Raw genomic sequence first — 13,974 nt, forward strand, 5'->3', positions numbered from 1 at the left:
CTCCTTAGCTTTTTATCTGTAGATCCGCACTAAGTATGCTAAGATAAGAGTTTGTTGGACAGTAATTAAGGGAGGTAGCACCTTTATCTATTTTCAAACAAATTTCAGTTTAGTTGCTTTAAACTTCACAGTAGTAGTTTGATCATAAGTTTTAGGAACACTAACTGAATAATAACTGCAAAGTGATAATCCAACAATACAACATTCAACAAAGCACTTTTCCAAATGTATTAAAATAGTGCGTGTATTTGGATCGATTGACCCCAGTGCCTCACTCAGTTGAAACAACTCTAGGACTGTGAGCGCACTGGAGCAAAACTCACTAATCAGCCACTGTTGTATCTCGTTTTGCACCAATAGTTTTGCAAATTAGAACCCAATTTAATAGCCAAAAAGAGAGGAAAATAAATCACTTACCACCGCCACAAAGAAGACCATACACGAGAGAGAGAACCCACTAGTGTAGCCTAGGTAGCCTGCGTAACAAGAATGTAATAAACATTAAAAGCAAAGTGAAAACTCAACATTTAGACTTCAAACACAAACATACTATATGGCCAAAACAGTAGGTTGTCCCCCTCCTCTTGAAACATTGTTGTGAAGACTTGATGGCTTTCAGCCATGAGAGCATAAGCGATTCATGGAGCCCATTGAGACTCGTACACAATGGGTGAGTGTTCCTCAGTTACTTCAGAGAACATAGTTTCCCTGCTTCACATCACAGTGCTGATGAGATTTATGCCCCTTTAGTTCAGGCTTTGGCATTTAGTAGACGACCCTGGTGTCATATTCAGAACATCCCGCTGCATTTGATCCTTTTTCTGTTCACTAATTCACTAATGAACTTTAGAGTGATTACACACTTTTGGACATACAATGTCAAAGAGAAGACTTACCAAGATTTTTAAGCAGGGACAGGGGTAGGATGACACCAAAAGACACAAACACCACCAGGTAATTGCCATTCAGGTACCACTCACTGCAGAAGATGGCAATAAGCGGTTACAAACAATGACATTCACATACACTGAAATGCTTCAATCTTAAACATAGATTTTTAATAAAGAGAATTCTGCTCTAAAATCCTACTAGGCCACAATATTGCTGTACATTATTAGTGACACTGGTAAACAACACTGAACATGGCAACATCTGAACACGAAATTTCACTCTTCAGGGGTGACCTTGCTCAGTACATTACAACTAAGTAATTACAGCAATAATGAATAGAGAGTAATAATCAACATAATTTGTTTGGAGCTCATCCTTGCTGAGCAAACTTTGTGGAACATAATGTCTGTGAAAACATGACCAGAGCTTAAAAATGAAAAGTTTTCAGTTCTGTCTGGACAATTCTGGATTTATTTTACATGGCCATAACAACGCTAAGCTAAGGCGGCTTAATATAAAATTGACAATTAATTACTTATAATAGTCTCTTCACTAAGAACATTCCTGCTAAATCTGCAAAAAGAACTGCTCTCTCTGCTCTGTGCTCCAATCTAAAGAAAACTGATTTCATGTCAGGTTTCATTTACACACCTTGGGACAGGATGGACAGAGAGCATGCAATTAGTTTTTGATAAGAGGGTTTTCTGGGAAGAGCTGCTTTGTTTGTTCCTCTTACTTGGGCACATAAATAGTGAAACTGTTTTTTTATTTTATTTGTTTAAATTTTTTTACACAGTTTTTTTAACAAACTGTTGGTTGTTGATGGCTTTCTGTTCATGGCAGGACAACACAAGGACCTGGTTAGCAGTTCAGCTGCAGTTATCTCTGCACTAACAACATTTCACTGCACTCTTCACAAATCAGTTATGTGCTCTGAACTATGCAGGGAAATGTAAGACACCATGGATATTGTCATATGCTATTTAAAAGGAAGTCACTGTAAAAATATTTTATTCCAATCATTTTGGGAGCAATTCTATTGGTCCATTCATCATGAAATATTTACACAATGTGAAGGACAAATGTTCAAATGATTTAGCAAACTGAAAATTTACAAAAATGCAGCTACATATTTTCCTTAGGACGGCAACCATATTTTATGGTCCAGCAATGTTTCCACCTACATTTTTGAATCATTCTTTTTTTAATGAAAATAATAATAAAAAAAAAAAAAGAGAGATGAGCAGACCGTTCAGCACAGCTGTTCTCATCTTGTCTCAGTTTGGGACTCATAGGCCTCTTTTTCTACAGCAAGGCCAAATTATTACTAAGTGTGTGACGTATCATTCTACGACTGTGCAAACCAATTAGACTGGTTACGGATTCTTTATTCATTTGCTGTTGTTGAATAAGGATAAGGAAGCGCTTCTCATAATAATTATATGACAGATGGGTCTCAGCTTGCATTCCCTCCCTGATTTCACAGAGTTAGCATGTTAGCATGATAAAGAGCGAAATGAAACATACTAGCTAAATGCAACATTTTAAAAAAATGTTAAAAATATAAATAAATTGGAGCTTGTGAAGCAAGGGTAATGCAGATGTGGAGCCAATCAATGTCATAAGCCCTCCCACTGAGTCATTTTGTGGCCACAAGCATGGTTAGCTAACCGTGCTGAGAAAAATAGCAGAGCCTGGTTTGTAAGCATTTTGTACCGAACTTTGTCCTTGTGGAAAAGTTATACTTTGTGCTCAGAAATAGTCAGCACTGAAATGGAAATGGTTATTAAGTTGTGAACCACTTTTGTACAGTTCAGACCAAACAAAAATGTATTGAAAATATAAAATATTCAAAAACAGGCTTGTAAAACACAATGTATGTCTGAGTGAAACAACACATGTACTTGCTAAGAGCACAGATATATGCACAACTTTTTAAATGACCAACTACCAAAATAAAACTCCAATATCAGATAGAGCAAATCACACACTCAACCTCTGTAATCCACTATTTGCCACACACACACAACAAACACTTACCCAGAGTTCTCCTCTAGTCCCATAAAGGCTCGGATGACTTCTGGCAACTCATATTTCACTATGAACAGGTAGCTGGACATAGCTGGACAAAAACAAATCACAACTTGCTCTTAACATTTACTCATATCTATTGTCTAAAGAAATAATGAGTCAGCTACACAACTGCAAGGTGTGTTCATGAGTAAAGAGCAACATGTCATACTCAAAATGTTCATATGAGCTTTTTTCAATTGCCTAATAGTGATTTTTATATTGTGGCATATATGTGTATATACATGTTCCTGTATATATGAATTATATGTTACAATATTTTTCTAAGCTTAATCCTATACTTAACACAGTAGCAATTTCTGTTGTAGTAGTTCTGTCCTGAAAATATCTAAAAACTCACAATCATGTCCTCTTGAGCTGGAATACTGAATATTCACACAGATGCAGCTTCTCTCACCTCCTATATTCTGCATGATTATAGATCCAAATGCTGCCATTTTGCCTGGCCAACCGAAAGCCCTTTCACCCAGCTTCTCATAGATAAGAGAACCTAAAGACAAATAACAAACAAGCCTTAAAAATAGAGAAAGATTCACAAATCTTTTATATGTTTATAGTGTAAAATAAGCACGTACAAGTGAATAATTTGCCTAAAATGCTGCTCACCTCCTTCTTTAGCTGTTACCAGCAAGAGGTGAATAGAGTAGAGTGAAAGAATAGCCACACCCAAGAGGAGAATCCTTCAGAGGAAAAAAAGAAAAACAAACAGAACAACAATTTACTTTCAATTTCCTAAGTATTATGATATTCCACTACATGATTCATTAACGTACTATTATCAGTATGGGCTGTTATCAGTATCAGCATGACAGAATTAAATTCTGTAGAATGATACTCTAAACAATTGTTTTACATTGCTGTTTTTTGCAATTTTACAATAAATAACACTACCATTTTTACAATAACATGCTGGCTTTTTAAATTACATTCTTGTATTATTTTCTGTTGTGATTTCTGGGAGCTGACATCCATTTTAAACAGTTTAGGGCAATTTTAAAGGTAAAATCCTGTACCAGTCAAATGTTTGGACACACCCACTCTGGGAGGGTTTCCTTTGTGTTGGTCTATTTTCCACATATTTTGAATGTACAGTACCAGTCAAACGTTTGGACATCTTCTCATTCAAAGTGTTTTCTTTTTTTTTTTATTATTATTTTCTTCATTGTAAATTAATATGGAAGACATTAAAACTATGAAGGAACACATATGGAATTATGTAGTAAACAACAAAGTGTCAAACAAACCAGAATATGTTTTATACATTAGATTTTTCAAAGTAGCTAGCTTTTGCTTTGATGAAAGCTTTGCTTTGCACACTCTCACCATTCTCTCAATCAGCTTCATGAGGTCATCACCTGGAATGGTTTTCAGTGAACAGCTGTGGCCTCGTCAAGAGTTAATTTGTAGAACTGCTCGCCTTCTTAATGTGTTTGAGACCATAACTTGGGTTGTGCAGAGGGAGAGCTGGTACAAGGTTTTAAACCGTAAATAGACCTATTCCACCAATCACTAATGAGGAGAGGTAGCCAAACCTTTGACTGGTACTGTATAAATTAAATAATAGTACAGTGAAAGGGTATGCATCAAGAAGATCAGTGTCTTTGAATGTGTTTATTTAGGTGATGTTCACAGCTTATAACAACCTTAATGCATCAAAGTCTGTTAAATCTGGGAGAAATCTTTTGCATGGATGAAAACTGCAGGTTACAATCATCCTTCATGTATGTCTAATTCTCCTGAATCCTATGCTCACACTACATGAAAGCAACAAACATGAATGACAAACTTGACTTGGTCGTAACACACTGCACGCAGCACCTGAGAGATGATTTTGTCCATCAGGAAGCTCTCCATTTAGTACAGCATGACACCGTGTGTATCAGAAATGCTTACCAAGCATGTAGCTTTGTTGACAATATTGTTGCACAATATTTTAAACTGAAGTCCTCCACTCCACATTTTAGAATAAATGCTGAAGGAGCATATGTCCATAAACTTCTGGTCATACAGTGTATATTGTATGCTACATTTTCACTGCACTTGGCACCATCTAAATCCACTTTCCTTTGCTGTATGCTGTAAGTTTTGTTTAGTGTGATGAAATCACACAATCCTACCCAGAACATCAATAATATCTTTGCTATATGTTAGTTATATGTATAGAAACAATCATACTATATATAGTGTTTGGAATTATCCACAGTTTCTGGCATCTAAAGGGGTCTTGGAATATTTCTCTTGTGGATAAGTGGGGTTTACTGTATATACATTTCCTCACAGATGAGGCTATCAATCTTTCAGCATTCTAACTTTGTCCTCATACTGTATTTCTCATTATAGGCCTAGCACAACAAGACCCATCAATCAGCAGCAGCAGGTCAGCAGAGATTCTCAGTTTGGACCCAGTCAACCCTCATGTGTCAGCGCTATTCGACTCTGTCACACTGTGTGGGACAATGTGTGCATTAGGGAATGTATAGGAAAGAGAGAAAGAAACAAAGAGCAGGTATGTAAAATGGTAAATTATAAGTATAAAATATGGAAACGAGCATTCGGTTCAGGTCTTTAATCTTTTCTATGATGCTGTAATTGTTGGCAAATAAATTTGATTTTAAACTTTTCACCCCCTGAAGGGAATCCTCAGAATCTATACATCGTCTACAGATGGAGTCACTGGACACCCGAACAGATTGAACAGAAATAGCTACCTGACATGCACAGGAGGAGAAGAGTGATGGAAACAGGGCAGAACACTGACCCCATTCCTGGTCAGGTGAAAGCTGGACCGAGTGCTGGTGAAGAGGTGGTGTTCTTCATTCTCGTGCTATGGGGGTAATGTGAGGTCAGTGGTCCAGCTGTTCAACGTCAGTCAAAGCCGCTCAATACCACCAGTGTCCATAGTGAGAGCGTCATAACCCTCTCGCTTTCCCCTTGCTTTCCTTCTTCAATCAATCATTTTGCCTCTTTCACTCTCCCTGCCCCTCTGTCTCTTGGTCTCCCTCTCCCTCATTCATTTCTCAGGCTCCTCAGGGGACAGTAAGGTGTTTAGAGGTGCGGGGCAGTTAAGGGTGGGTTCCTCAGTCAGAAATAACCCTGGTGTCTGTCTCAGCTAAGCTACATATATCCAGAGTAACCAGAACACATCTAGTCTGTGATGCAGCCCAGGAGACTTGCTTACTTACACGAAGAGGACGATGCCGGTGTTGGCCATAGCAAAAGACAGGCCCAGGATACCGCTGCCCATGATGGCGTTACTGAGGTTAAAAACAGACATCCCAAACGAGGCATGACCTGGGTGCTGTGTGGGTTTGTTGGAGAGAGAGAGAGAGAGAGAGAGAGAAATTTTATATTTTATATGTATGAATTTCATTTCAATTTGAATTTTATTAGAATTAAAATTAAAGTATGTAGAATTACCATGAATTATTGAGTGTGCTTTCGTAAAATTATCCAATAAAAATCCAATAACTGCACAAAATCCGATTCTCTGAATAATTTAATGTGTTTACATGCACTTTGGGAATTACATAACAGGAAAAATTCTCCGTTTACAATAATATGATTTCTGCTCTTCAACAGCCAATAATATCACAGAAAGACGTGACATCAAGTTGTGGTTTTTTGTAAACGTGTTCCTACCCTGCAAATATGGATCTTGTTTTTTAAATGATTTCTAATATTACAAAGACACAGACTGAGATGGGGACAAGGTTTTTTTTTTTTTTAAACAAGATGTTCTTGGACGCAGCGGAGTTGGGTCCCTCTGTTACAGTTAGAGACCGAAGATGCTGAATGCATTACTTGTATGAATTTACAGATACAGAATCATGAGAGAATTTCAGTATATAGGTTGCAAAATTACTCTACACTATGTCTGTTTATGTTTACATTTTACATCTGAATCGAGTAAGTACATAAACCTATAAAACTGGTAGTATTTAAGTTTCTTTGGTTAGCTTGTTTCACACTGAGGCTACATTTAATATCATTATTGCTGATTATATCTATATCATCATATTATATCATCATTAATCCAAAAAAAAATCTAATCATCAATAAAATCTCTCAGTTATATTGGGCCATTTTGTATTAGCCTGTTTGTTTAAACAGCAGGGATTTTCAATGATTATATATATATATATATATATATAATAATTCTCCATCCAGCAAGTTCTAAACATTTTAAGTGACTTACATATTCTTCCTCATATTTCGGTTTTTTAATTCCATTTGTAAGAAACCTCTGGCTCTCTGCGTCTTCTTCATCCATAAATGTGCTACAAAAATAAAATTGACAGTAGGGTTAATAGGGAAAGTATATGACTGATACAAGTTTCAATTTGAGAACGATGGGAAACACAAAATAGGCCCATGTGGTAACATTACAATGCGAGTAACATGTCTAAAAGTTTGTGAACACATGCTCAAACAACATTTCTTCTGAAATTCCATTCTTTTGGGAAGGCTAAACACTAGACCCCTGTGAGGATATGATCATACAAACCTTTAAACACAGGGTATATGTTAATACCTGGATGTGTAAACAAAATATTTGTGGTCAATCATTGGCAATGCTTCAATAAATAATTTCTGTGTATTTGTTATTGCAAATATATCTATAAACCAAAAAACCCCAGTGCTTCTGTAAAGCATCAAAATCTATCAGTAACATAACACATTTACAATGATTACTGCAACAGTGGAATAATTAAAAGAGAGAAGATGGTGAAGCTGTGAGTGGGAGAAGGTACATGTGTTTGTGTGTGTGTGTGTGTGTATGACTGTCCTATGGAGCTCACCTATTCATGGGGTTCTTCTCAGAGTCAGTAGGTGTGGGGTAGCGCTCATCCATGCTTTCATCATCAGCCTCAGTGCTCACTGCCTTCAGCTCCATACGTTCCATGGCTCAGAAACAGAGGGAATTTTAAACAAGCAGGAGTGCAGGACAGTGTCTTCTTCTTAATCAAATGAGGGAAAAACTGACTGCAAGAAGAGCACAGAGCCATGGTCAGAACAGCCAAAGACATCAAAAAATTTACAAAACTTTTATTTCTACACAGCTGTAAAAGCTAGACTAATGTATGAGCAAAATTCAGCTAACTTGAATAAACTCAACTATAAATAACAAATAACAAATGGACCAAAACACAGACGGTGTCCACATGCTGAAGGACTAAAAACTAGGACTAACAGCAGCTCTAATATGTTTGATCTGTAAATGAACATAAATATTTTGCTTTTAAATACAAAGTAAAGCTGTAAGTCTCAGGTAACTCTTGTGTAGAGGTGCAGAGTTTGCAGCAAGGCAAATGAATGGGATTGCCATGTCATTTGTTATAATTCCATAGTAAAAGTAATTTTTCATTTCATTTTGCTTTGTTCAATTAGAAGCTGAACTTCTGTATGAAATTCCTCATTGGAAGCAAAAAAACTGCACATGTATCAGAGTGGAGGGGTGGCTTAAAAATATTCTCATTTACAAAGGGGTTATTTCATCTATTAAAAGGGAGAAATACACAAAATCTTTGGGAAATACCGAACTGAACAACTGATATATGGTGTGCACACAGGGGCCACAGTGCTGGGCAATATGACCACAAACCAATAATCACAGTTAAGTGAATATCTTACATTGATCATGATTAATAAACAATAATTTGTCTTGGTTTTTTGCCCCCATGGTTCACCGACAAGGCTTGTACTGTCAATATGCTCGATTATCCAGGCTGGGATTTTTTTTTCTCTTTTATGTTGTTGAGAGCATAGTCTCTTTTTTTGAACCATGAACTGTTCATATTTGCCAATGTGGCTGTGCTTTAATGCAACAGGCTGGTGCTATTTACTTTGTTTACTAAAACTGCTTCTTATCAATGTTTACATTTGACGTCTTAATGTTCAGTGTCATCTTCACTGAAGTCAAAATATGTCCAAATGAGAGACACAGCATTGTTCTTGGTACAAGCTGCTAGAGGTGCTCGGTTGGCCTCTGTGTTTAGATTCTACACAATGTAGCAGATAGGATAAAGTAAAATCATGTGGCTACATATACAGTTGTATGGTTTTAAGGAGACAGTACATGAACACACAGTGGGGGAAATTTTAGCAGATTTAAAAACCAAAAAAAGGATGAACAGACTTAATTGATATACGCCAGATTATATCCTGGATCTCCATTTCGATTCATTCTCTATTAACTGCCAAGTTCTACCACACCCTATACTAAAAGCACATGGAAGAATACATGATGTGACGTGTTTAATGATGTTGCTGCATTATTTTTTCAATGCATTTAACGCAGTAAATCAAACCTTGCATTATAAAAGGTTACTCTTTGTATCCAAGCACAAAATATTTCGATTAATACACAATACAAACTTATTCAAAAATTAGAAAATTAGAAAAAAAAAATTAGAATATTAGAAAAAATTATGAGAACATGCACAACACCAGAAAATCTGAATAAGTTCAATCCTTTTGGCTACGTTCACACAGCAGGTATAAGTGACACAAATCCGTGTCATATGTGACACAGATGTGTTGTTTGTGTGGCTGAATGAACAGCACAATCACATTGAATCTGACTTTTTAGAATCAGATTTGGGCTACTTTAATATGTGCTATGAGATCCGACTTGTGGCAAAGCGACTCTGGCTGAACTTCCAGATCGGAATTCATGTGACTTTTTCGTCACTCCAGCCACTGAGAATGATATCTGGACTTCCGTTTTTTTAAATATACTGGGAAATGAAAAACATGTGAAACTCCTTAATTCAGGTTCCTGTTTCATTTATGAGAAAATAAAACTAGTGGAAATTTGTATAAAGGGTTCTTTATAAAACATAACGTATAAGAGCTTATTTTTTGTAGTTTTACATCAGTTTTATATAGTTATTTTCGGTATGAAGCTATAGAAATTGTGAATGCACTTGAAAATCAAATCAAGAAAAAATAAACACACCATAGGACAAAGGTATGTGGACACTTGCTTAGGCAACACTTCATGTGAAACGAAGAGTTTGTTACTTTGCAGTAACAGCTGCTATTCTTGGGAGAGAGCTTCACAGTAGACGTGAAGGCACTAGATGCCATTCAGCCATGAGAGCACTGGTAAGTACAGCTACTGCATTTGTTGAATGATTAGTTCTGGGACACAAACTCCACTCCAAACTGTCCCGGAGGATGTGGATGGAACTCTGCCACTCTAGTAAATGAGGTTCACTACTGTTTCATGGCCCAATATCGTAGATATTTATACTGCTCTATAGAGCCAACACTTGATATTGAGCTAATGTGCAGCTGCTCCCGAGTGTCCCATTTGTTCGATTCTTTTCTACAAACTCTTCACCACATTCACATTTGGATCACATTTTGACCAATCAAAGGGGACTTTGTTTGAGAATGAGGAGAATTGTGGATAAGTGGAGTTACGAATGGTTTGGCACATTCTGTTTCTGCCAGCTGTTCAGAGCCCAGTCATTAATTGAAATCCAACCAAAAGAGCACAGTGCTGATCAACCAGGAACAGTTCCCTTCTCCACTGAGTGCTGGTGAGGAGAACAGTGTTATGTAATGCTTCATGCAGCAGCAAATAAGATAATTCTGCCAAACCATTCGTACATTAAATTACCCAAAATTCACCTCATTCTCACACAAAGTCCTCTTTGATTGGTTTAATGAATGTGGCCAGAATTGTTCTGGGCCTTGACATACACATTTATGGAAAGTGAAAAACTTTCCACTAAGGCACTCCTGGTCCACAGAAGGAATTGAAGAGAGAGAGAGAGAGAGAGAGAGAGAGAGAGAGGTATGAAAGTGTTAAGAGTGAAGACAGAGAGAAGCACTGTCTGACAATGTGTTGTAAGCAGTTTCTAAACACTGCTAATTTTAACTTTTTTTTGTTTCATACATATTACCAAGCTTATTAAAAAAAAACAACCTGCATATAGTACAGCCATCATTCAGTATTTTTTAGGTTTGATGTACTGTTTATATATCTGAAAATATCCTTTAAATGTACACCTATAGTACAGGTACGTTTTTGTTCACTGATGGTACAAACAGTGGAAAAATATGTTTAAAAGATACAAGAGTGGTTTTAAAGTCCAGTTTTGTTCCCTAAAGGTACATCACATTCTTCTCTTCCAAAGGAGAGGTCAATATAATAGTATATAGATAATTAATAGTAAACATTCATTCATACATTCATTATAGAGCTAAGCAAACATTATAAGTCCTGGAGATGAAATAGGGCGTATGATATCAACACAATTTTAAAATCTACAATTATTATAGATTATAGTACCATTATGCTCCCTAATTAAAGATACTGAAAATGTATTCGAGGGTACCACCACAGTGACAGACTTCAGTGTTTTAAAGCCTGTTAAACAAGCTCTGTAGGTGTGAGTGCACAAGAGATATTTGTGAATTGTGACACCTGTAAAGAAGGCCTTCAAGACACAAGCCCAACACACAAACGTAGCAGACGTCAAACTTGATTTTGTAATTATAAAAGAAGGCTTTACAGGGGAAAACTTTTGCTTTGCTCAGTTTCTGTAATTAGATACAATAGCAAGATGTAAAGAGAGTAATCCAGAGCAATTCCAGAAGAAAGGACATTGTCAAGATTGTTCACAGCGGTGTTGTTTCTTTCCAGATAATTTAAGTGTTAATAATGACATTAAAATATGCTTTACATAAGTTTACTTATGATTTTTTTGTGATAAGATTTTGGCCTAAAATTGACTTTTTTATCATTAGCAAATAGTAACATGCCCAAAATATTTTTTTTCTCTCTGGTTTTCCACTTTCAAACTTACATTTACAACCACAGAAGACATGTTTAGACAGGTCTTTATAAATAGTATAAATTGTCTATATTTGCAAGACATCAGAGCCTCTGGTTCTTATCAGCACCATTATAAACAAAGTAAGTCAGTGAATCTCTCTTCAATAAACTGCTTCATTTTAAAACTTTTTTGAACAACTTTTTACCACTTAACTAAGGGATTATGCAGAAATTTCAGAAAAGCTGGGGAAACGTCCCCTTTCAATCAGCAAAAAGTGAGAACCTGGACAAGTTGAGAAGTGTCTCCTGTACTGACTCTGTGAGGAATGCAAGGTAGCTGGGTGGGGCTCACACACTTTATGACAGGAAAAAAAACAAAAGCATTCAAAGTCAGCTTGTGCTAGGGCTAATATTCTACTCATGGTCAATTCCAACACCTACTGCAGACCACAGATGCCCCTCAGAGGACTTCGGACACACGGACTGACCTCATAACTAGCTCATTCAAATCACTTGTTAGCTCAGAATAAGATTTACATGGCTATGACGGTGTAGATAATGAGCTATTTGATTCAATTCAGATACTCACAGTCAGGCTGTAGGGCTCTGTGCTGACAGCAGGAGGGGAAGAAAGGTAGCTTTTACCCCTGCAGGTGAGTAGCAGCTATTAAGTGTGGAGGGAGGGCCCTCTCCAGCCAATCAGGTACCCCCCCCCAAACACTCCTCCCCGCTTGCGTCAGCAGACACAGAGAACATACAGGATCCAAAAAACTTAAAAGATAACACACGTTGCATCAGCTGCTGTTTGCTTTGCTCCTCTCGGATGAGAGAGATGGGGATCATTTTGGGATATTTGTCCACCATACACACACCCTAAAAAGATTGTGCACGCTTGCTTGTACTCACACACACATGCACACAGCATGAATAGACACACTCCAGCAGCTGTTGGGACTAGAACTAACACCTCTTAAAGTTACTGACAGCCACAGAGACTAGACAACACTTAATATTTTGACTATGCTGCAAGGGTTAATTATACTGCCATCTATGGAAAAAAATCCCATATATATGTGGGATATATATATATATATGTGTGTGTGTGTGTGTGTAAAAATGATACAAATCTCATCACATTAACAGATTAAGAAGTCATACAGAACCCTGAACAACTTTTGTTGCATGATTAAAGGGTTCTTTGAATTGTGAACAGGTTCCTCACAATGATGAAGAATGTGCTATAGATGGTTATATATAGCACCTTCTAGAAAGGGTTCTATATGGCACCAAAAAGGGTTCTTCTATTGTAGCAAGCTTGACATTGTAACAGTAGAGGTACCGTTTTTGGTGCCATATAGAACCTTTTTCTGTGTATAGAAAAATACAACCATCTATAGCACATTCTCTATCAATCTGAAGAACTCTTCATGATGCAAAGAAACTTTTAATCATGCAAAAACTCCTTTGACTGTTCAGGGTTCTATATAGAACCAGTTCCTTTAATTAAAAAAAACCCTTGTAGAACCAGAATTTTTAAGTGTGTACATTTATCATTTGGCCTCCTGCTAAAACTCTACAAAAGTTATGCTCATGACTATTTATTCTACAGGCAACTTAATCTACCAAGGCATCATTTGATATCACATATTTTACCATTTTCCACATATTATGTTTCCACAAATACACCAAAATTCAAATGACACAATGCACTATGAAACATACAAATAATTTTAAAAAGAGCTCCAGCATATTGTCCACAGTTTGAGATCATTTATGCGCTAAAATACCAACGTGATAAAAAATAAACTCACTCATACTCTCTGAATGCAGATATGTTTTCTCATCTCAAGGAGAAAGAGCTTTCCTGTGCTGAGGGTCATTCCTTATATGGTGTCACCCATGGCAGACAAGCAGCGTTCAGCTCCCAGATCCAATCACCAACTTTGGTTCAAGGGTCAAAACCAAAGCTAAGAATTTACGTTTCGAGCTAAAAGGCCAACCGACGTTCAAACGCTATTCTCCAAATCATGCTACAAGAGACTATTCAGAACTCTATGAACTTACTCTGAACAGTTAATAATTCTGTGGTCATGCATTTATCTTGATATATCATGACATACACCTATCCACCATAACATTATGACTACCTTGTTTCGACACTCACTGTCCATTCACTCCATACAGGAGAACTTTGTAATTCTACA

General features: G+C 36.8%; 1 protein-coding gene across 3 annotated transcripts in view; it reads right to left on the reverse strand.

Moving 5' to 3' along the window:
* slc38a4 (solute carrier family 38 member 4) overlaps positions 1 to 13,974 on the reverse strand; it is a 61,449-nt gene that overhangs the window by 20,959 nt on the left and 26,516 nt on the right. Inside the window, exons 1-9 of one of the 3 annotated variants that reach the window (XM_066667008.1) lie at positions 12,360 to 12,434; positions 7,782 to 7,965; positions 7,178 to 7,259; positions 6,165 to 6,280; positions 3,589 to 3,662; positions 3,380 to 3,472; positions 2,932 to 3,013; positions 897 to 979; positions 418 to 476 (exon numbers count right to left, since the gene is read on the reverse strand). In XM_066667008.1, coding sequence (XP_066523105.1) covers positions 418 to 476; positions 897 to 979; positions 2,932 to 3,013; positions 3,380 to 3,472; positions 3,589 to 3,662; positions 6,165 to 6,280; positions 7,178 to 7,259; positions 7,782 to 7,885 — 693 coding nt within the window. In that variant the 5' untranslated portion in view covers positions 7,886 to 7,965; positions 12,360 to 12,434. Of the gene's footprint in view, positions 1 to 417; positions 477 to 896; positions 980 to 2,931; positions 3,014 to 3,379; positions 3,473 to 3,588; positions 3,663 to 6,164; positions 6,281 to 7,177; positions 7,260 to 7,781; positions 9,492 to 12,359; positions 12,435 to 13,974 lie in introns of those variants that run through there. The other 2 variants (XM_066667009.1, XM_066667010.1) reach the window with 2 other exon arrangements.

The sequence above is a fragment of the Hoplias malabaricus genome, chromosome 4 (genome assembly GCF_029633855.1).
Source record: "Hoplias malabaricus isolate fHopMal1 chromosome 4, fHopMal1.hap1, whole genome shotgun sequence".
NCBI lineage: Eukaryota > Metazoa > Chordata > Actinopteri > Characiformes > Erythrinidae > Hoplias > Hoplias malabaricus.